The sequence below is a fragment of the Zonotrichia leucophrys genome, chromosome Z (genome assembly GCF_028769735.1).
Source record: "Zonotrichia leucophrys gambelii isolate GWCS_2022_RI chromosome Z, RI_Zleu_2.0, whole genome shotgun sequence".
Taxonomy (NCBI): Eukaryota; Metazoa; Chordata; class Aves; order Passeriformes; family Passerellidae; genus Zonotrichia; species Zonotrichia leucophrys.
Genome location: NC_088200.1, coordinates 35576663 through 35600048, shown reverse-complemented (window position 1 = coordinate 35600048; position 23386 = coordinate 35576663). Strand labels below are relative to the sequence as shown.

The 23386-nt window shown below is 37.3% G+C and overlaps 1 protein-coding gene across 5 annotated transcripts in view; it reads left to right on the top strand.

Annotated features, from left to right (window-relative positions):
- The window catches only part of IQGAP2 (IQ motif containing GTPase activating protein 2), a 126373-nt gene extending 106781 nt beyond the window's left edge, over window positions 1-19592 (top strand). For all 5 annotated transcript variants that reach the window (XM_064736012.1, XM_064736010.1, XM_064736013.1 and 2 more), the window contains 19 exons: window positions 467-550; window positions 1257-1328; window positions 1492-1561; window positions 1859-2067; window positions 2733-2882; window positions 3673-3836; window positions 4441-4665; window positions 5283-5423; window positions 5766-5850; window positions 7285-7517; window positions 9648-9780; window positions 11183-11285; window positions 12172-12313; window positions 14023-14110; window positions 15018-15230; window positions 16086-16246; window positions 17074-17217; window positions 18213-18321; window positions 18786-19592. In XM_064736012.1, coding sequence (XP_064592082.1) covers window positions 467-550; window positions 1257-1328; window positions 1492-1561; window positions 1859-2067; window positions 2733-2882; window positions 3673-3836; window positions 4441-4665; window positions 5283-5423; window positions 5766-5850; window positions 7285-7517; window positions 9648-9780; window positions 11183-11285; window positions 12172-12313; window positions 14023-14110; window positions 15018-15230; window positions 16086-16246; window positions 17074-17217; window positions 18213-18321; window positions 18786-18899 — 2640 coding nt within the window. In that variant the 3' untranslated portion in view covers window positions 18900-19592. The remainder of the gene's footprint in view (window positions 1-466; window positions 551-1256; window positions 1329-1491; window positions 1562-1858; window positions 2068-2732; window positions 2883-3672; window positions 3837-4440; window positions 4666-5282; window positions 5424-5765; window positions 5851-7284; window positions 7518-9647; window positions 9781-11182; window positions 11286-12171; window positions 12314-14022; window positions 14111-15017; window positions 15231-16085; window positions 16247-17073; window positions 17218-18212; window positions 18322-18785) is intronic.
- Window positions 19593-23386: the final 3794 nt, after the last annotated feature.

Below are 23386 nucleotides of genomic sequence, written 5' to 3'. Positions count from 1 at the left end.
ACACGCTTACTTTACAAACCCATGGTGGCTATTCCTGATCATCATCTTGTTATCCACATGGACAGAGATGGTCCCCAGATTGAGGCACTCCATTGTTGTTCCAGGGATGGGAGATGAGGCTAAGTAATGGCAAGAGCTGGAAGTCACTTGTAGGATGAAGCCAGTGACTGGGATGCTAAGGATGTGGATGTACTGGTGATAAGAGTAAGGATGAATTCAGGATGGTGAAGGAAATAGCACTGGACAATAACGTGTGCTGAGATTGGTCAAAATTGACATGTCATGTATTGAGGGCACCTTAAAAAATAGAGGCAGAGGCAAGCTTACTTATACCTTAGTTATCTCTTTATCACAATGGCAGACTTTTTCCTAAAAAATCACTGTTAATGATTTTAGTATGTTACATAGATTTAATAAACATGAGTGTATTACCAGGGATAATAGTCTTCTGCGTTCTCTATAATAGGCTTTCTGGAAAGGATTCAAACAAAGGAAAAGCTATGTTGACAGGTTAAAGGTGCTTCAAGGCAATGTTGCTGCTATTGTTAAGGTAAGAACACCCAATGTGTTTTGGGGACCAAGTATGCTTTATTCCTTGACATAGTCCATCACTACCTGGGAATCAGAGACTAGGAGCACAGGGCTGGAGGTTTTCCAGAAATTTGCATGGCATTCAAAGTTGTTTAGCTGATAGGTTAAGCAAATTGCTTCTTGAAAGCTCTGCATTTGACTTTCAACAGGCCTTGCTGAACTTGAGGGGGTCTTGAAAGAGATTTCCTTACATGTCTATTCCTAGCACTAAATTAGAAAATATTTGGGATGACAGTGTATTATTTCCTTAAAAGCTGTCAAATCTCTCTCTCTGAAAAGTGCTCGCTTTTCTGAGATGCTAATAATGGGACCATTACATCACGATTGTATTGTAGATCACAGATGGAATATTGTGACAGAATCTCCTGTTTTTGAGGGGAACTGATTTAGAATTGAGATCTGAGACCTGAAGGTATAAATTATTTCCAAAGATAATATTACACACAGGTGGTAGAAACCTGAACTCTTCTTGATATAGTGGCCTAGTGGGAACCCCTTTCTCTGGTCACTGGCCAGTAGGAGCCCGGTGGTACAGTCATCTGTAGCCCTGAGCACACAAGAACAGCATGGCTGCAGAAGCAGATATTCAAAAGTAAACTTAAACACACACACAAAAGTTTGTGCGGTGTCCCTTAACTTTTAAAATTAATTTATTTAATTTTCAGATTCAGTCATGGGTCAAAATGTGGCTAGCAAGGAGAGCTTACAGGAGCCGCCTACAATACTTCAAGGATCATGTAAGTAATTTTTTATCCATTTTGTACATGAAGTATTAAAGCATGTTGGTACATTCGCAGGAGCAGTTTTGGGAAACAGGAAAGAGGGTGCAAGGTTTGAAGTATGCTTCTGAGCAGAAGTATGTCACAACTAATAATCTTGCCTAATCTTGACCCTTTTCAGAATGACCAAATTGTGAAAATACAAGCATTTCTTAGAGCAAACAAGGCCAGGGAGGACTACAGAACACTAAGTAAGTAGTAACATTTGGGTGTTGTATGTTTGGGGGCAAGTATGTTACTGTGCTCTAAGGTTTTTTATAAGTTTTACATGAGATTTCAGTCTCTTATTTACCTTCAAAAGCAGGTCCAATTTGTAACACAATTGTTCTACAGCGGAAACTATTTTGCATAGCTTACTTTTAAAGTATGACAAAAATATTGCATAACTGGCATAAACTTCACATTTTCTGCATAGTGATCAGCTTCCTGAGGGCTTTAGGGATGTTCAGTATTGCATCAACTAACAAGCCTATTTTCTTCAACTGCAGTTGGTGCTGAAAATCCACCCTTAACTGTTCTGCGCAAATTTGCCTACCTCTTGGACCAAAGTGACTTAGACTTTCAAGAAGAACTGGAAGTAATGAGGTTAAGGGAAGAAGTGGTTACAAAAATTCGATCCAATCAACAGCTGGAGAAGGATTTGAACTTAATGGACATAAAGATTGGATTGCTGGTGAAAAACAGAATCACTCTTCAGGTCAGCAGGCTCTGTTCAGGCTCCCTTGGTAGCATGCACTGAGCACTTCCCCATGTGGAAGGAACTCAGGGTTACACAATCACAGCTGAGGCTGGAAGGGATCCCTGGAGGTCATCTGGTCCAAACCCACCACACAATCAGGGACACCCGGAACAGGTTGCCCAGGACCATGTCCAGATGGCTGACTATCTCCAACAATCTGAGCAGCCTGTACTAATGCTCAGTCAAAGTACTCCTGGTAAATTAAGCACTATCTTTGCTTGTTTCTGCCTTGTGCTTGATGTTGTTCTGTTGTCCTGAGCTGTACATCACTGTATTTTGCCAGCTGTGGACAATAGAAATTACTTGGCAGATTTAAAATCTTTTACATCTTTTCTGTGTTAGAGTAGACTTCTAATCATATTCAACAGCTTGTTCAATGCTAATTAATCATGAATTAGTCTGTATAGGAGATCAGGCCTCACACAATCATTGTTAGTAAGCTATACTGTTGAAAGATGAAGATGATAAAAAACTGGGTAGTGAGTAGCACAGCAAAATTTACAAATTTGCTAATTAAGGCACTTAGAGTAATACCGCATTTAACATGGTTGGGAAAATGTTCATTTTTCCAATCTGCCTGTTTTGTGAATATATAATCCAGAGTTTTGATCATCTTTCTGCAGGATGTGGTACTGCACAGTAAGAAACTTAACAAAAAGAGCAAAAGTCAACTGGAAGAGATGGTTATGGTTGACAAACAGGGCATCAAAGGCTTGAGTAAGGAGAGAAGAAAAAAATTGGAGGCTTATCAACACTTATTCTACCTTCTACAGGTAAATTTTAATGCAAAAATTAACATGGCAGCAATTTCTTTGAAGAAAAATTAGAAATATATTGTACTATTTATTTTATAAATTATTGTATTAGTGATCATGAAAATATTTCCAAATAACATGCAGACTGCAGCAGACACCATGGTAAATTTCTAATACTTCCTGTAATTGAGAAAATCCTTGTTGTTTTTAAAGTGTGCAGCAAATATGGCTGGTTTTTGCTTGAGCATACTTCAGTCTGTACAGAACATTCTGTCTGAAGAGAAATGTTTACCTCCATGTAGTCCACATAAATTACTGTCGCTAGTGGCGTACATTTTACGTGGTGCTAGGGAACTGGTCTGCAATGCAGTTCACAGGACATGATGTATCTGTTCTTGTGCTTTTTTTTATCTGACCTCATTGATATTTTTCTAAAAGAATTTTAGATTCTGCCAGGACAGACTCCCTCCAAAGCAGACATGTAGTATGCCAAGTTTTATTGGTAGATAGCTATTGTCATATGGTAAATTCTAATTGTCAACAAATACATAGACTAGATGCAGAGACTCTCTATTTGCTATCCAGAGACTGCAAATAAAATCCTTAATGGAGTTTCTCATTGACTGTGCAGTATTCCATGTTTCTTATGTACTAGGATTTGGAGAAAAGTAAAGCACGTATGGAAAATTGACATATATTTCAGTCAACGTAACTGCTTTAGGTGTGAACAAATGTAGAAAGCTGCCCTCCAGGGGAGGGGAGTTTGTCCTGGACAACCATATGCAAGTAATTTTCTTTTGCTTTGTAGACTAATCCTACGTATCTGGCAAAGCTGATTTTCCAGATGCCACAAAACAAATCAACGAAGTTCATGGATACAGTCATCTTCACTCTATACAACTATGCCTCCAATCAACGGGAGGAATACCTGCTTCTTAAACTCTTCAAAACTGCTCTAGAAGAGGAGATAACGTATGTGCAATCACAGAAAGTGTTCAGCTAGTTTATGTTTTAGACAGTTCAATGAATGTTTCATGCTTAAAAGAAGCTGGTGGTTAATCTTTAAACTACCATAAAATTACATACATTTTATTACAAGAGAGCTTTGTTTTCTGGGTGTCACTCTTAAACTAAAGTGATCCCTGATTCAAGAAAAAAATAATCTTTTATGGTAGACTGTATTCCTCTATGAAAAAATGGCTTGTAAAAAGAGGCTAGGGCTTTTTGTTTTGTAAGGGTAAAGTATTATCTTTCTTCGTATAATCCTATGTTTTGTAAATCCTGAAATAATGAAATGTTATTTTATGGCCTTAATGGATACTGGCTGAACAGGTATTTGGGTCTGAATCAGGCATAAATTAGCTGCCATGGACTATGCTATGTTCCAGGAGATTACTACAATACATGCAGAATTCAGATGGTAGTCTCTATATGCCACTTTATTTTATATAAAAGCCTTAACAAGTAGGCTATATAAAGAGGTTTCAACACAGAAATAGAGTAGTTTTGAAAGTGTGGGATTTGAAAATACGGATTACTACACACATAAGTCAGAACTCTTCTGTTCCTGATACAGCTCTAAGGTAGACCAGATCCAGGATATCGTGACTGGGAACCCCACTGTCATTAAGATGGTTGTGAGCTTCAATCGAGGCGCTCGTGGGCAGAACACCCTGCGCCAGCTCCTGGCCCCCGTGGTGAAGGAAATCATGGAGGACAAGTCTCTCATAATCAACACTAGTCCTGTGGATGTTTACAAGGCATGGGTAAACCAGCTAGAAATGCAGACTGGTGAGGCCAGGTGAGTGAGGAAGATGGACATATTGTACCATACACATGAGGAACCCCTCCATTCTGCTCTCCTATTCTTTCTCTGTCAAACTGTTTTGTACTTGTGCCCATGCACCCCTTCTCAATCTTCCTTCAGCAGAGAGGTTTTGGGGAGAGATGCTTGACAAACAGGTGCTTTAACTTTCTTGTTCTGAAAAATGAAAGGATCACTTTTATTGTCATGACCTTCCAAAGTATATTACGTAATCTTTGTAAATGTAATAGATTATGCCATGGAACAACTTAGTCTTTTTCTCAAGTTTTTTACTAACAGCATGTTAGTAGTGTCCAAGGCTTTTGGTGAGCTATACTGGGATATGGATGTGGAGAGGCATGCTTTATATTTGTTTTCTGCTTTTGTTATTAAGGGAAGGTACATTATAACATGTGCACTCCCAATGAAGCAAATTAGTTGCCTCCAAAAAAAGGGAGCCAAAGCATCTAAGACAACAAAACAATTTTAGTAACAAAATCCAGCTTCAGCTGTATTTGTTAGACTTTTGTTCACTGATGGCTCTTATGAAGAAAAAAAATATGTTATTCTCAAATGTATATAACCTGGTTTCATGTTTATTTTTTGCTTTGCAGCAAACTGCCATACGATGTGACCACAGAACAAGCACTGACACACGCAGAAGTGGTCAATAAACTGGAATCATCTATTCAGAGTCTGCGGGCCGTCACTGACAAAGTTCTCACATCCATATTCTCTTCACTCAATATGATGCCGTAAGTGCTCTGTTAGGACTCTCCATGAGGCAGTTCGTGTGCAGTTCACTTGAACCTCTGTGATGGAGATCCTTTCAGATCCTTCTCATGCTTTCAAAGGCTTGTGAAACTTCCTCTGGGATGGGCAGCCCAGTAGAGGGAGTGGTTTCTCTGCCCAGCTTTAGCAGCCTGGCAAACCTCTCCCTGTACTCAAAACGTTTTGTGTTTTCCATTATCAACTCATTCTAGTGTTTCATGGGCAAGTGGGCAAGAAGCCAGTAACTTACGCTGAGTAGAGTGATTGCTTTCTGTTTCGTCTAAGTCTTTTCCAATATTTTGCCTTTTCATCTGTTCTACATTTAGTTATGGAATGAGATACATAGCCAAAGTTCTGAAGAGCTCACTCCATGCGAAATTCCCGGATGCCACTGAAGATGAACTATTAAAGGTAGACTTCCTAGGGCACACTGCCAGCAGCTTGTTGTTTTACTGACAAAGTAGATTTTTATTAAGACTAAATATTCTAAGGAACTGGGAAAGCAGCATTTATTGAAGGAATTTGGCACTTCTTATTGAGTTGCAAAGAGGCTGAGGAAGGGGGGAACAGGGAATTCTGTTGTCACCATCTAAGTATGTTAATCTGGGTGCTCAGCAACTCTTATGGAAGAGGGTGCTCAACCTGTTTTGGATAGTAACTGCACTGACAAGGCTGGAGTTTATCTGAATCATCCTGGGGCTTGGATTGGTAGTGATCATCAGTAATGACCTGTGATCATTGTGATCACCCGTCCTTTCATTGGAGAACACTGTAGTCCTCTTCTTTTTTTCTCCCCTATCTAAAGTTTTAAAATGTTAAGAAATTGTAATTTAAATCCAATGAGGAAGGTTTCTAAAAGAAAAGTTTGAGTAGATTATACTACACTTAGATCGCATTACACTTAAGATGCTTGTAAAAGTTGTAGAAATAGCACTTGTGCAGACTGAAAAATAAGGTGTGAGTGTAAGTATGGTGCTGGCACAGTGGCTGTTGTTACCCTACCACAGCCATGGTGTCTCTTTAGAGAACTTTAGGCATTGCTCCAAGCCTTCTAAACAGCTGACTGACAACCCTGTCAAATTAGGACTATATTGCACTTCAATAAAGACCCTTTTATCAGTGTTTAATTACATGGTTCTAAAAGTACAAGGTTTTCATTTTACCTGAACTTCCCCATTCTTCACTGTCCAGCACTCCAGCAATACTGATTATAACTGCTCAACACATTAAAAACTTAGGTAACAAATGGAGTACCCACTTGAAAGCCCTTAAATGTGTAAGCTGGAAGTTCTGCATGCATATAAGCTAAAGCAAATTGCGGAAAGCAAAGTCCTGCCTGTTTCTGAGACCAGGAATTCTTTGAAGTTGCCATCTTCAGAAGATGCTGCAGCATTGTTACAGAAACTGCAGTTTGGGAAATCCGGTCTCTAGATTTCTAGGGCTGCATTGCAGTCCAGTCCCTTTAAGAATTAATGGGTCCCATTATCAATAAGTGCATTAAATGCTGCCAGTATCTGCAGCCTTGGGAGCAGAATCTTGCAAAATTTAGAAGAGTTGTGTTTGTGTTTAACTCCATGCTTTGCATTAGCTGAACTACAGCCAGTATCAAATTGAAATGTGGTTGTAAAAGTCCATAACTGATGTTCACAGAGGTGTTGTAGGAGGAGTATCATGTAAGATATTCTTCCAGTTAGCCCCATAGATAATGTGTGTCTTAAGGATTCTTGTAGCACCAGTTCCTATGGTCTAATTTAGAAGTAAAAATGATTGGTCATGTTTTGTAAGGTGTCATTCCTGTATGCAAAGGGAAGATCTCTTAACTTCCTTCTCTAACTGTTTCTTTAGATTGTTGGCAACCTTCTGTACTATCGCTACATGAACCCGGCCATAGTTGCTCCTGATGGCTTTGATATAATTGATATAACAGCTGGGGGTCAGATACACCCTGACCAGAGGAGGAACCTAGGCTGTGTGGCAAAAGTCCTCCAGCATGCTGCTTCTAACAAACTCTTTGAAGGAGAAAGCGAACATCTGTCATCTATGAACCCTTACCTCTCACAGACCTACCAGAAGTTCAGGTATGCACAGCCCTCACAAGTACCTACAGAGTAAGAGCTTTCCTCTAGGATGAGTAAGGGAGGTGGACTCCTTGTTGATAGGAATTTCCTGTTCAAAATATTAAAAATGTTGGGTGATGTGGCAAAGAGAAATGCTCACTGACAAGGAAACTGGAGCAGGAGTAACAGGTTGTATTTTAGCTTGTGCATTAATTTGAAATCACCTCTGCTGTCTTGCTTGCAGTTCCTTACAGCAAAACAGACTTAGAACAGACTGTGGTAACTCATTATACAGACAAATCAATGTCTCCTTTGATTTGGGTGGACATCTGGACATTTTGTCTAAAGAAGACAAAAATATTTGTCAGGACAAAGTTGTAGGGTTTGTTTTTATTCTCTCATCTTTGCTGATGGATTCTACACAGTTATCATTCTTTTATCTTGCAATTGTAGGAAACTGCATGTTTTTCTACGTTCTGGGACACAAGTTCTTTCAGGTTATTGCCCATTCATTGCTATTACTTTGTGGTATTGTTGAGTTTTGCAATAAACTTACACTCAGAGTTTCTGTCTTTAGTGTCTGCCCTTTGTGAAAGCAAATGCACTGCTCATATAATGGGTTTCCTTGAGAGACGTCAACCATGGACACAGAGATAATTCAATTAATAAAAAGTATTCTAGATAATTAGTAATTTTAATAATAATAAGATAATTAGTAATTTAATGAAGTATTTAGACACATGACATAAACATGAAGAAGCTATAAAAGAGAAAGTGTTACAGCTAGCATAACAAATGCCAATAAAAGAGCACTGCTTTAGTCAGTCCTTGATTGCTACAAAAGGAAGAATCTCTCTCCTAATTAAGCTAACTTAAATATCTGTATGCCTATGCTCTGTACTTTAACTAAGCCCTGCTTAGACAGCAACACTGGCTGCCCTTAGCTGCCTGTTCCCCTTTGGAACAATATTGGCAATGTTAGCTATGCTCAAAGCTTTTAAGCCTGCCTGGATCTTTTACTCTGCATTTATGAACTTGTACAGAAATGTGTCCACACCCTTCCTAAGCCTTTGAGATCATCTGCCTTCACAACTCCTCCTGTAGCAATATTTAGAAGTTTGCTACCTGTTAGTTAAAATCAAAATTTTCCTGCAGTTTCATTGCATACCCTACTGGCCATTAGTTTTTGGACTGATTAATGAATTCTGAACGCATATCATGCAATACCACTGGGATTTTTTGCAACTTGATGTGTAGTCCCCAGCTTTTCCTCTCCAAAGTGAAGAATCTCAGCCCCTTTTCTTTTTTCTTTTTAATTATTCTTTTCCAATACTTTAAAGGTGCTGTGAACCTGAAACACATATCCTGTTCAACACCATAGGGCTGGCACAATATGACTCCTGCAGGAAACCCATAGGCATTATCCAAAACCCTGTTTTTCCCAGCTGCTGCACTTCAGGTCTTTTCACTTCAGAAAACAAAGTGGTTCTCTACAAGAGGACTCTGCTGGTTCTGGGTTATCTGTGCTCATCCCTGAAGAAGTCAGTAGCTTGGAGAGACACCAGTTGTTGTTTTGGGAAGCAGGTCTCAGTACTCCATGTGCATGCTAGTCATACTGAAGTAACACTTCAACCACACTCTGCATTTTTTCCTCTCAAGATTCTTCTATTTATAAACAATCTACATTTTCTCTCATTTTGAGCACCTCGTTTTCAGCCTAACAGCAATATAAATATTTGTGGGACAAATGGGAATTTTGTGCATCTATTTCAATCCATTCCTTCTCAGTACACCTCATACTGCGAATTGCCTTCATAAAACAACAGGGAAATCCTTTTATAATTTTAAAGACTTCGAGAAATATCCATTTAATGGCTATTAAACAGATATTTCTCTAAGTCCTTAAAATTTACCTTGTTTACTAAGTAGGGGGAAAAACCCAGCCCCTTTAAAACAGTCTTCTACCAGCTACCCAGGAAAGAGAAGATTTCCTTGTATTGACATATTGCCTCTTTGAAACATTGAGGGTAGATTGCAGGCTGTAAAAGAAACATAATGTATGTCAAAGACTTGACTATGGCTTTTTTATACAGGCTAAATGAAGTGAATTTATAAGGGACAATTATTGACGTCTTTCTCATTTTCTCTTAGGAATTTTTTTCAAGCAGCGTGTGATGTTCCTGAACCAGAGGAGAAATTCAATATTGATGAATACTCTGATATGGTGACCCTTAGCAAGCCTGTCATATATATTTCCATTGAAGAAATTATCAATACCCATTCAGTAAGTCAATCAAAATAGACTAGTCAATGGACTATAGTATACAGATTATCAAATATTTGCACTCTCTGGGGAAAGTGTAGTTTTCATTCTTACTTTTGGAGTAATTTCTTCACTTCATCTCTGAAATGTTATGAAGCTGAATATTAGATTTTATTTTTTTCCTAGGAAAAATGTAAATGCTGCTTTCATGCAAAAGCATCATCTTGAATAATAGTTAGTATGTAACACTTTCTGATGAGGGGAAAGAACAATTATGTTCCAGTCTTATGTGACATTCCAACTTTAAAATAATCTTCTGCCTTGGGTAAGAAAGTGAAAGCTTGAAGGAAAACCTTTGGGAATACAAACTTGTGGCTCTGGCATTCTGTCATGTGACTTCTTGGAAGCCGAGGAAAACATCAGATTTAGAAAAATTGACGCTGTGGTATCACTCCTGTTCTTATTGTGGGTAAAGAGCAGAATAACTGCAGTCTGCAGCATGACTTAATAGGGTGTAAGTTAAATCTTTACCACTTGTTCCTCCTAAAACTGGGATACTACCATCTGTTTCCTGGCTGGCAATATGTCCCCTGTGTGTTCTCCCACCTAAGTCAAAAAAAAAACCCACAATAACATTTCCCCATCAAAACAAAAAAAAAGGCCATAAACACGACAAAGAATCTCTCTCAAATACTTCCAGATACCCTATGGAAAAGGTAGAGCACGCAACTCACAGTAGGCCACTCTATAAGTTAGTTTCATTCAAGTGAAAACTAATAACCTAATCTGCTAAAAAAGACTTTCTGGTTTGTCTTTTTGCCTGTTCTTTTAATTTTTGAAGCAACAGACCTATGTCTGCAGGTAATGACCAGAAGTTGTATGTGAACATTAGTCCTTCCAGTGAGTCTAGTGACTGGCATAACGTGTCTATTAGGTGGTGCAGTGGGTGCTGCAGAGCTCGTTCCTCACTTAGAAAATATAGTCCTTTCTGAAAGGTATCACTGACACTGTTGTAAGCTACTGGAATGGATATACATAAAATAGGTGTCTTTCTGTGGATCACCAACACTTTATTCCTTTGGGTATTAAGGATGCAGCACAAAATTCTCTGCTTGGGATTACCATCCTTTATTCTGTGACAATTAGGACTTTGTTAGTCCTAATTGCAAACCTTCTGCTCAGCCATGACATTGAGCACTCCAGAGACAATAGCTGGAGAAGCAAGACAAGCTGTTTTACAGCAAGGGCAGTTCCAAAATCTAGCCCAGAATCCAGGGTGCTTCCTGATCTTGGGAAGGTCCTCCATAATCCTGATCATGATAGGTCTGTGTTTTTCAATATTTAGTTTCCAGACTTAGTTTCAAGTATAAAGATTCCAGGAAAGCTTTTTCTGGATGATGATTTCATTTACATTTGTTTATAGCTGCTTTTGGAACACCAGGATGCCATTGCCACTGAGACTAATGACCTGCTGAATGAATTGCTGGAAGGTCTGGGACCTGTTCCTGATATAGAATCTTTCCTTGGTATGCTGTTTTTTGTGTTTAAGGGTAACTTCATTTTAGGGGTAGAATTAAACAGAAGCTTGACTTAAATACTCTTGTGTCTCTCAGACCAGTAGCTTCTGCTTCTCTCTTTACTACAGAATTATTTTCCAAACACTTATGGTAACATTGAACCTCATATTTGAATGTTTTTCTTAACTGCAAAACTCAATCTAAAAATTAATGTGTGTTTCAAAATCCAAACATTACTATTATTTTGAGTGATCCAGTTTTGCAGAGAAGAAATAAGTGATTTTTTTTTTAACAAACTGATCTTAAGATTTGCTAGTGTTAGGTAGAAACTTAGACAAAGTATAAAGAAAATTCTAAAACCAGCCATTTTTTCTTTTGATACTTAATTATCCAAATAAAAATTACTTTCTAAGAAATTTGCTAATTTTAACAAAGTAATGCATTTGAGTAATATTTAATTTACATGTATTAGAAAACTGTTTAGAAAGTAGCTAGGAGTCATGGATAACAGCAACATTCAAGTGAGTAGCCTGTTAACATAGCTGCTATTCTTCTGTTTCTTCATTATCACTGCATGCTAGGATAAAGGATGTTACATTGCTTGTATTATACTTTAAGGAGACAACATGAAAGTCTTTTGCACATCAGGAGCCTGAAAAGCAAGGATTGGTCTACTTTCCAAAACCTTGTAGCTGGGCTTATAAATAGCTAAGTTGTTGTTTTGATTGTTCAATGCCCAAAAAAAGACTGCTTCTAAGTGGAAGGAGCTGGAGGCACTATATAATAAGTTTAATATTTCTGATTGTTTACAGTGATTCATCTAGGTACTTGTTTGCTTCATGTGCTGAATCGTGGGAAAATTGGAAAACTTGGAGTAAAATATGTTTCCTTTTAGGGGAAGGAGCTGTTGATCCCAATGACCCCAACAGGGAAAGCACACTGAATCAACTTGCAAAAACAGAGATTTCACTGTCTCTAACAAGCAAATATGAGTTACGAGAAGGTGAAGATCAGGATCTCAAAAGTTTGATGATAAAGTAAGTTTTGTTCAAACATGTATATTCTGGCAATGCTTATTGTTTGTTTGTTTGTTTGTTTCTAACTATTGCTTTTTAAATATTTACCCTGCCTAAGTATATTTCTGAGGTGCTGAGTGCATTCAGTTTTCAAAAGACAGTTTGTGTTCAGAGCTACTCAAACTTTTACAAAACTCAGAATAACTGTCAGTTTTTCCAGAAAAAAGAAATATATTGCCATCTGTGTTTCGGAGCATGACTGTATCATTATCTAGGAAATGTTTTTTCATGAAGCTGTAAAAGCACTCTACTTTAAAATGCCACAGCCTTGGGAAAGCAGAAATGAAAAGCAGTCTACAGTACAGACAGTATTGCCATGTCCTTTCCTCCCCCCCAAAAATAAACACTTTCCAGATATACTGTCATCAGCCTTTTTAAAAGAATGTAACTGTTACTTCAGCAGGAATAGCGCATGCTTCATGCTTTTATCCAGGAGAGAAATAAAATTGTGTTTATTTTGTCTTGGAAACAAATTAAAAAATGGCTGCAGGGATACACTGGAATGCAGGCTACTTAATAGTAAAAATTAATTATATAACAGCACTTCTTTCACATTATTGGCACCCATCTTTTGATGTTATTTCCAGCTATCCAGAAAAGGGATTGGCCTACTTCACATCCTAGTACAATCTGAGAAAGGGGGAGAACAGGATGTTGCTGTCTTCTATTACTGTGCTTATATGGACCCCATGTGTGTGAAGGCAAAAATTCACATTAAAATGGAAAGACAGCACCAATAACTAGGAGGGCAGACATGGGCTATAATTAAAATCTGATCTATTAAGCTGTTTGGGTTTTTTAATCAGAAATAGGTATTCTGGATTTGTTCAATGGTGTGATGTTTTACTTCTGAAGAAGTAACTGTACTTAGGTAGACTATCACTTTAAACTATTAGGCTTTATTATAGAAATTTTTACAATAGTTAGACATTTTTCTTTGAAACTTAAGCTACATCCTTAATTTTCTGTTAATTGTTAAGTATAATGAGCTATTTCAGTAATCCTGTCCTCTAAATTAATAGAATTCTGTAGCAGGATGTTCTTGGAAGTATTATGAACAAATAGGCAGCAGGAATGAGATAAATTCTTACCAAGAAAAGAACTGGTTAACATATCAGGGTGTAGCAGCTTCCCTTTTTTAGCAAGGAAACACGTCTTGTCTCTTGCCGCTAGAGAAATATCTGTCCTTAAGTGGTTTGTGTAAATGCGCTACATCAAATGAAAAATTCCTTCAAAGTTCAGCAGTTCTGAGTGCATTTCCACTGTATTCAGTAAATATGACCCTTAATGGAATGATGAGTAGTTCAGGCTTTTCAAACATTACATTTCTGCCTGCTGTCTTGTCACGATCACAATTAAAATCCACATTAATACAAAATTAATAAAATTGCTTGTGTTTTATTAACAGTAATTGTTTTACTGCACCAGTGGGTTGTCTGTTTTCTAAAATAAATGGAGGGAAGCTTACATGCATTTCTCTATTCAGACTGTATAGAAACCAGATCCTCAATGTTGTTAAAGGAAGTTGTGAAACATAAAAAGCTAGAAAGCAAATTTTACCCATAATCCATAATAAACGGGGAGTTTACTACTTTTATGGTCGAAGAAATGACATGTACAAGTGATACAGTGATAACTGTGTTGTAATATCTACTTATCCTTTTCAAAAGGACCAAAAGACTCATTGTGGATGTGATACGAACACAACCAGGGGATACACTCTTAGAAATATTAGAAACACCAGCCACTGCACAACAGGTAAGTCTTATACTGTGCCTGAATAGGGAAGGAAGTAATTTATTATAGCTATTTGAACACCTTTACAGATCTCTGACAGCTTTCTCCATCACATTATAACAATGAAATTGTTTGTTGATGGTTTTAGACTATTCAGAGTTAGAGTCTTTAAAATATGAGACTTGTATAGTTAGGTTTTTTTACTGTATAATTGGAAACAACTTCAGATGGAAATAAAATATAAATCTTGGTGTGAGCTAGACTAGACTAGAATATTTTTTCTTACTGTATTGGAGTCACTATTATGTGAATAGAATATTTTTTTCTTTACTTTTTTTTGTAAAGATGGTCTTTTCTCTCCTGTATTATAATACAAGAAATAGCTGAGGTGAATCTTTCTACTCTATCTTTGTTCCCACCCATTAAATTCAGTATTGTAACTCAATTTGCCTGACCCTTTAGTTTATTTGCTTAATCTATACAAGCAAATCTCAGGGAACTACTGCTATCCTTAGTATGGGAATCGAGTGGGAAGAGCCCACAGCTGCAGTCTCTCCCATAGACACTGACACATAAAACTGCATTCCAATAATGTGCAGATTTTAGCTCACCTCAGTGTGTGCATATGTGAGATCTGGACAGTCTTCCCACAACTTGGTGAAGTCATTGAGCCTGGCTGAATTAGACATTTTGATTAATTCAAATGTGTGTCTCGGTGTTGTCACTACGTACCTAAAGTATGTCCAAAGGCATAGTAAATGGGGTACTTTTAGACCAAGTGGTAATAGGACATAAAGATTGCACCCTGATTCTTGAAAATCTCCTGTTCCAATGGACTTGATAATTCAATGTACTTGAATTCTTAACTGTTATTAAAATCTGGAATTAAAGTCTGGAAAATAACTGTTCTGGATTTCCCCACCCCCAGGAATCTGAGAATTTGAAGCTTGTAGAAAAACGTGCCATCTTAGATTCCAAAACTCCAGAGAAAATGAAGCACAGTCAGTCTATTTATGAAGATGGACAGCTACCAATAGAACAAAAGAAAAGGAAAATTCAGAGAAATCTCCGGACATTGGAACAAGCAGGACTAGTGTCTTCAGCAACTAAGTACCAAGAAATTATAAATGAGATTGCTAAGGTAAACTGAGTGTTTCCCTGTATATCAATGTTGTTTAACATCTAGCCTAAATGCATTCCAATAAACAAAGTAAAACACATATTTTTCAGGGAATGCTACCCTAAACTACTGAAGTATCCACATACGAAGCAAATTGTTTTCGTTCCCTGACAAAATAAGTGACAGACAGTACACTCCTGAATAACTGTCTGAAATGAATGACATAAAACTGCAGCCTTTGTTATCCAAATCTGATATTGAATTTGATGCTGATGATGATTTAACTCCTCCTCTATAATGTTTCAATATAACCTTGTAGACTTTAACAATTCCAATTTAATTGGAATTTCTTGGTGGTGTTTCAATTAAGAATGGCTGTGGTCTTGGTAAAGTTTCAAAAGCCTTAAACCCCTATGAAAGATAATCTGATTGTTATCAACACTGATCTGCTGTGGTTAGGCAGGACACAAGAATAGTGGGCCAATGTGGTGCCCATCCTGATGCTGATAAAGCACAGGGACTGTTCTCAACAAATCCTATTCCACATCCACAACCCATACTGGCTGTAAGAACCTTAGAATATTCAACTATCTTTAGCACGACAATGACATTTTTCTTCTGAGTTCTGGGTCTGTTAGGCCCTGTAGAGCACAGAAAAATTCAACACCACTTCTATATATCAGCAGCAATGTGACTGCCATGTGAACAAACCATAGTACTTCCTACAAGTACTGTTCTTGTAAGAGCTAACAGGATAATTTTGTGCTTTCTCTCAGTATGAACTCAGATGTTGTAATTACAAATTGGAATGGTAATGAACTGAGGCTTTTTAAAATTTCAAATTAATAAAACAAAAAAAATAATAAATTTATTTAGGATATCCGGAATCAAAGAAGATACAGACATCATCGAAAAGCTGAATTGGTGAAACTCCAGCAGACTTTGAATGCACTTAACTCCAAGACAGCATTTTATGAAGAACAAATTAATTATTACAACACCTATATAAAAACTTGCTTAGACAACTTAACAAGGAGGTGAGTTGAGTCTTTCTTTCTTTTAATGTGTCTTTTAGTTTCATCAAGAGGGAGAGCAGGTGTTCATCTGTAGTTTAAAGTATTGATTCCAACAGATTGACAGTCTGCAAAAGGTCCATGAGAGTTGTTAACTGTGTCAGCATCTGGATATTAAAGTCTTGCATTTATTAATGACTGCCTGGAGAAAGAAAAGTCTTATGTCTATGTAAAGAGATGTGTAGATGTTTTCAATATATTTAATTGGTGTTACTTTGCACATCTGCTTGCAAGGTTGGAGGTCATGAAGCTTTGGGAAGTAATTATTGGTTTCTTCCTTTTTTATAAAGTTTGGGGTTTATTTTCAGAATGGAAAAGGGGGAAATAAATGCCTAAATATTTACCTTTCAGATATGATGGAGTTACTTGAAAGCAATCCCCCCACCAATGCCACCAAAGTGTTAAAATGAAAACATTTTACTGACATGAATAGGAATTTTCCTAGTATATGCTTCATTGATCCAAAAATTAACTCTAATTACAGAGTATTTACCATTTATGTCACCTTAAGTTTACAAATTGCTATTTTAAGCTGAAGATTGAGGACTTTTGGGGATCAGAGTTGCATTTCACGATAGAATTGAAAGAAGTGCCAAAAGATGATTCAAAATCATTGGCAAGATATTTAGATGATTCACTGCATGCTAAAAATTCCTCTAACGCTTAGATTTTTTGGTTTTTTTAGAGAAGTTCAAGAAAGAGTGAAAGAAAGTTAAATGTGGCTGAAGAGTAACTGAAGTATTAAGGATCTGATAAACACACCAAAAGCCATTTTCTTGTTCTCTTTCTAGAAATTCACGGAGGTCAATTAAATTTGATGGAAAAGAGGAGGTGAAGGGAAGCAAAAAGCTGAAACAGACCCCACTAAAGTACACAGCTGCAAGACTTCATGAAAAAGGCGTCATCCTAGAAATTGAAGATCTTCAAACCAATCAGTAAGTGGAATTCCAAGTATTTTCTAATCAGCAATTTCTGAAGGGGCCCGGCTTTTGATAAAAGAAATCTTAACAATTTCCTGTGCACAGCTAAAATTGCCTCAGACTTCTGCATTCGGAAGGATGCTACAGTCTAATTGTTATAATTTTTTTAACTTTGTACCTTGCTGTATTATTACTTTGGGAAAATATTTTAATGAGCCAGCCCTAGCACTGTCTTACATGGACAAGTGCAAGTTTAGCAGCAGACTCACTATTAATGACCGCGTTTTTATGCAGTTGTAGCAATCTTTTTTCATAAATTGACCAGTTACTTTCAAGTAAATTAGTAACCCTCAGGTTTTCCGCTCTTCCTCATTCTACAGCAGGGTGAACGGATGTGGTGGTTTAACATCCCTTTTGTATTCTTCCATTTTGAGGCTGTGGTAGTGAAAGTCTTCCATTCTTTGCACCTTACCATTCACTTTCTGCATGGAAAAGTTTTTTCCATTTTTTTTTTTCTTTTTTTATTTCCCCCCAAGGGGATTTATCAGGCAGGGGAAGCCACATGAGGCAAATATGTACCTGCAAGGAGATGCTTGGGCACAGCAGAAGGAAAATCTGCTTGTCCTGTTTCTATTCACTGGGTGTTGGATCCAATTTGTTCACTAAACCTTCTAAAGACTTTTTTTTCTTTTTTGGTGTCTTGTTTTGTTGTTGGTTTGGTTTTAGTTGGTAGGTTGTTTTATTTGGTTGGGGTTTTTTGGGTTGGGTTTTTTTGGGGAGTTGATTCTCCAGTACAAAAACTTTAGAATTCTGTATTTCATATTACTGATACTACCAGAAAATCTCTAAGACACTGTATGGAATGAAGGGGGGGATGGAGTGATTCTTTTGACACCAACGACACTGCTTGTGGTCAAAGTTCTATGTTCTGCAGGCTTTTTCCCCAAAGCTCTCTCTGGATTATACAAAACTGCACAGCCTATGTATTCAATTACCTTTCTTGTTTCAAGGTTTAAGAATGTGATGTTTGATATCACACCTGGAGAAGAAGTGGGTGACTTTGAAATCAAAGCAAAATTTTTAGGAGTTGAGATGGAAAAAGTGCAGCTCCATTTCCAGGTTTGAATTTTGCTACTTTGCTGTATAGCTGCTGTTGCATTTCGTGTAACTACAAACCTTTTCAATATTTTTTCACATGTATCCATGAACCAGTCAATTAGTACAGAGCAGCAGCTAATGTGGAGAACAACTATGTAACTTCTGCAGGATGCTGGGCATGGGCATTGAATTAATGTTTATCTTGGGGCAACTGTATGAAATCAACCTCCACATTAGTTCAGGCAGCAAGCAGGAAATACTAAAAAAAAAGAGGAAATACACAGAAAACAGTATTTCTTCTGGTTTGCTTTTACTGACCATCTGTAGCTTAAGATCTAGAGGACACGTAATGTTTTCTGCATGTATCCAATACTTGCTTGCAATTGTTTAAGTTACAAAGGACCTGCAGTTGGTGACGTTTATCACATCTTGTTACTGTAAGGTATGGATTTAGACAGATAATAATGATCTTTTTCTCATTTCAGGATTTGCTTCAGATGCAGTATGAAGGTGTGGCTGTAATGAAAATGTTTGATAAAGCTAAAGTGAATGTGAATTTGCTCATATTCTTGCTGAATAAGAAGTTCTATGGAAAATGAGTACTTTCAGATATCATGGACTTCATCAATCAGTGGGAAGTCTATTCAGTATTTTTTGGCTTATAAACATTTGAAGTTGTTGTTGGATGCTTGTTAAATTTTAAAAACACACCCTAAAACACCAAAAGTTCAGAAGAATGTACACAGTGCCTTTTCAGCATTGATAAAAAAACAGAAAACCAAGAAATCTATTCATTTAAACAGCTCAAGATTTCATTGGTGTTGGTACTTTCAAATCAAAATATTCTTTATGATACACACCTATTGTGTAGATTTTAAGATAGGCAGAAATTGCATTTAGTTAAATATATAAACCTCTTCCTATTGAAACATTTTTAAAATTACCTCAGATATATAATATAGCTGATACTAGACTTTTAAGTATTTACCAAAAGAAAACCTAATTTGTTTTTAAGGGATAGTTTGAGCAGATACTTAGTTACATACTAGGCCTATTTTGTGGCAGTTGTCAATTGCAAAGCAAACTTATTGTGCAATTCAAAAAATTTTATAGGTAATTATAAAGCGACAATAACGACTTGCTTCACAAAAATATATTTTGCGATTCATTCCTACTAAATGCACTACTGCCTCGTGCAAAATGATGTTTTCTACTTTCACAGCCTTTGGAGTGGTATTGGGGAAATCTGAATAGCTAACAGTTGTTCAGTTTGAAGTATTTGAATACCTAAATTGTGCCTGTCTGTCTTTTTTTTTTTTTTTTTTTTTTTTTTGTAAGAAAATAAATGCAATAAAATCAGTATTTAGGTTGGGTTTTTTAAATATTCTTTGGAGATTGTTCTATGTAAAATAAACATTACCTAATTAAACTGGCTTGGTCCCTACATTTCATTTCAAGGAATTATTAAAGCTGCAATCTAGATGGTAATTGAATGAACTTCTTTCAGTGCATTTATAAAATAACATGAAACTAAGCCTGACTGTCCCCAGTACACTTGAGAAAAGCTGCTCAGCAGTGAAGACTTCATGGCCTTTATGCTATTGAATGTGATGATGATTTCGCTTTGGAACTACCACTTATACCTACAGAGAAAAAGTTTGTGCCACAGGTGATGTGACCAATAGAAAATACTTCCTTCTCTCACTTTTCTTGTAACAGACACTTCAGAAGATGGAGAGTGAGACATTCTGGAATGAATTATAAAAGCAAATATTAAATAAGTATTAAATCTGGTAAGGGAGTAGAACAGTGTCAAGTCACTGGCAGATACATGCATTACAAACTCAGCTGATATACTAACTGATCTGTGGTGCTACACAAGCTGAAAAATTATTACATTTGCCAGAGGTATTAATTTATGCATGACATTAAGTTTGAATACATGACTACTTTAAACCAGATAATATCCCTAATTAAAGGATTAAAAAACTATGATGTGATTCCATTTTTCTTCTAGCTGGTTATGTATAAACCATTTTAATATTACATAAGTGCTGTAGTATTGATACCCTGCTTCGCTTAAAATAGCTGGATAGAAAAGTGAAAACAGCGCATCACTTTTCCTTCCAAAGAAGAGAACTGGATTTTACTTGAATATTAATTAAATTCCCAATCTTTTTTTCCCCTTTTTATTTGCAACAGACTTGACTAATGGCTATATTTTTAACAAACTCTAGCTGAGCACTAAATCTGCCACAGGTGTGATGTTGCTTCTAAGAAGAGACTCTTAAGGTAACGTGTCAAAAGCCTGGAGTTGTGCTGGTGAGACATGCCAGAGACCCACAGTCTTTATGGGAGTAACTCACTCCTTGAAATGCAATTTTGTGTGATACACTTGACACATCTAGTACCTGCCTGGTTCTAATGCAAATAGCACATTCCTCAGTTGTTTCCTGGAGCGGGCAAGCTTAGAAAAGCTTCTTTGGTTCCCACATAATGACAAGTATGAATGGTACAGCCTGTGTACCAGCACACCCCTTTTCCAGCCATTTCCTGGGCTTCCTGTTCTTCCTAGTGCACATCAAAGAGTAATTTCCATTTAATTTCTTTGAACTCCTTTATAAGCTTTTTTCCTCAATTAGGTAGTTCCATTTAGGGCCTTTCCACTGACCAATAATATGAACAGGACTGCTGAACAGGACTGACCACAATGTTTTCTACCCCCACATAAGACTGATGGTAGTGTGTAGCACCACACAAATGAGCAAAGTGATTCTGTTATCACCCACTGCTGCTGACAGCTACTAACTACAACAAAAAAAAGGCTTTTTAGAGGCTACTGTAAGATACAATATGGAGACTTCAACATTAGATAGGACTTGTGAAACCAGCTTCAGTCATGAAATGGTGGTGTGGAAAGACATGCATTGTTGATTCAAAATCTGAGGGAAAAAAAAAGCAAGTACAACTGAATTGGGCCTATGCATCAGTTGTTGCTACAGGAGAAAATGCATCTTTCTTTGCGCAACCTGCCTATCTCTCAACTTTGTCCTCCTTAACTGGCGGTAGTGAAAAGAAATTATAATAGGCAATAGTCTTAGCCTGTTAACCCCAAGGCTTGCATTTTTCTATCACGTGTCTTCAGAGTTGACTAAGAGTGCTTGGCAGCTGACTTAGTTTATTTTGGAACTTGTCCATTCTCAAGGGCCTCTGAAGACACAAAACTACCCACAGAATTGCAGAACAACATCCTTCTGCTTAGGCCAGGCAGACAGGAACACCAACACAAGCACTAGATTTTTCTGTTTCTCTTTGCACTGGTCTATGGACCTCCTTTAGCTGTCCAACTTTCTTTTAAAGAATACAGGAATAAAACAAAAACTTTCATTCCCAGAAAATCCAAACACTGACAGCCATGTGTGATTTTGAAAAGTTTGTAACCAGATACACAACCACCTACCTAGGTGACTGATTTCCCTGCTTTTGAGGCACATTTCTATGCTCATCTTTCAGCAGTAACTACCCACCTCTGACATGCTACAAGGTAATCTGCACTGGCAGCAAGAACGATCTCCTTCCACAAACAGTAATGATGTAGCAGTCTCACCAGGGAGGTGCAGTCTTTTTTGGTAAACTTATTGTGTTTAACAGGAGCAATGAAGTTTTGTTCTGTAACATACCTCTACTAAAAAAACCCCAAAATTCTGAAAAAGATGCAAGAAGTAGAATTAAAAATTAAAGTTTTATAAGTCATGAACTCTTCACCTCTGTTACAATAAGTTATCTTGAGAGGAAGGAGCAAGTTGATTCACAAAACTAAAGGAAACAAAATTTAAATTTGGTTTTCATATGCAGACATAAAATTTAACACGCATGAGTTTTATTCTCTTGCTGTATTTATAATAACTAGCTTTAAAAGATGAAATGGAATAGCACTATGACTGTTTTTAATGTCTGTGACTAAAATACTTCCTGGAAGTTCAGTCTGAGTTTTTCTTCATATGTTTCACAAACTCTGTAATCTAATGTATTCCTCAAGCATTGGCCCACTGGTTAAGGCTTCCTGAAATGTAAGAAAAACATTGGCAATATATGGGTTTTTTTGAGAACCTGAGTAATTTTTACAATTATCTGTTTTTGTTCAGTTCTGTTTTGCGTTTAGAAAGTTAGAAAAGCAACCTTTGTGTGTGTTTATAGAACTGTGAGACCACAGAAATGACCAAGAATAGCTCCGCTTTCTCTTCCCAGATGAAACAATCACCTCTTATCATGGTATTTTCCAAACAGATGAATAGTTCAATTAAGTATAAGGCATTTTTTCTAGGTTTCCTTCAGCATGTGGGATGCTAGAACTGTAGGAAGGCTGGCCAGCTGTAAAACTTGCATTTATTTCTTGCCCTATGCATACAGAGTCAGCTTCAACCATGCCATATAACTAGTGCTAACACTGTGAGAAGAGCACCATAGGGACACAGAGCTTGCTGGGAACCAGTACTTATGATGAGGGAAATTTGTTTTCCAGGGTCTTCATTCTCCACTAAAAACAAAGGTCGGTGCTTCTGCAGTAATAAAGGCACTTCATACATATAAGCAAGTTCAAATCAGCCCTCCCCTCCTTCCCATTTTTTGTCTGTACAGCTGTAAACAGTACAGCTGAGGCATGGATAGCACTCCCTAGCAAGACAGTGTCCACTTTAGAGCTTCTGACTATCTTACGGGCTTAGTAAACACAAAGCACTTAAACATCAGTGGGATGTTTTTAGGGCAAAGCTTCTGAGTAATAGCTGCAAAATTTCCAAAATATTTTCTTGTACAGCTTTCAGGTAGGTTTTGCTTCAACCCCTCTTGATTCATGAGCATCTCTAAAGGAATGCAGAAGTTTTCCGAGGTTTGTCCATGGCACTGCCACTGGACTGGGGAGCGGCATCGCTTTCTCGGGGATTTTGTACAGCAGACAGGGCGGCAGAGCCGGGCAATGAATCACTTTTGGGCTGCCCTGTGTTTGCAAAGCAGTTTACTGAACACATGCAATAAAAGCAAGCTTGGACGTCATCTCCTTTATACGAAGTAGATCAACTGTAAGGGG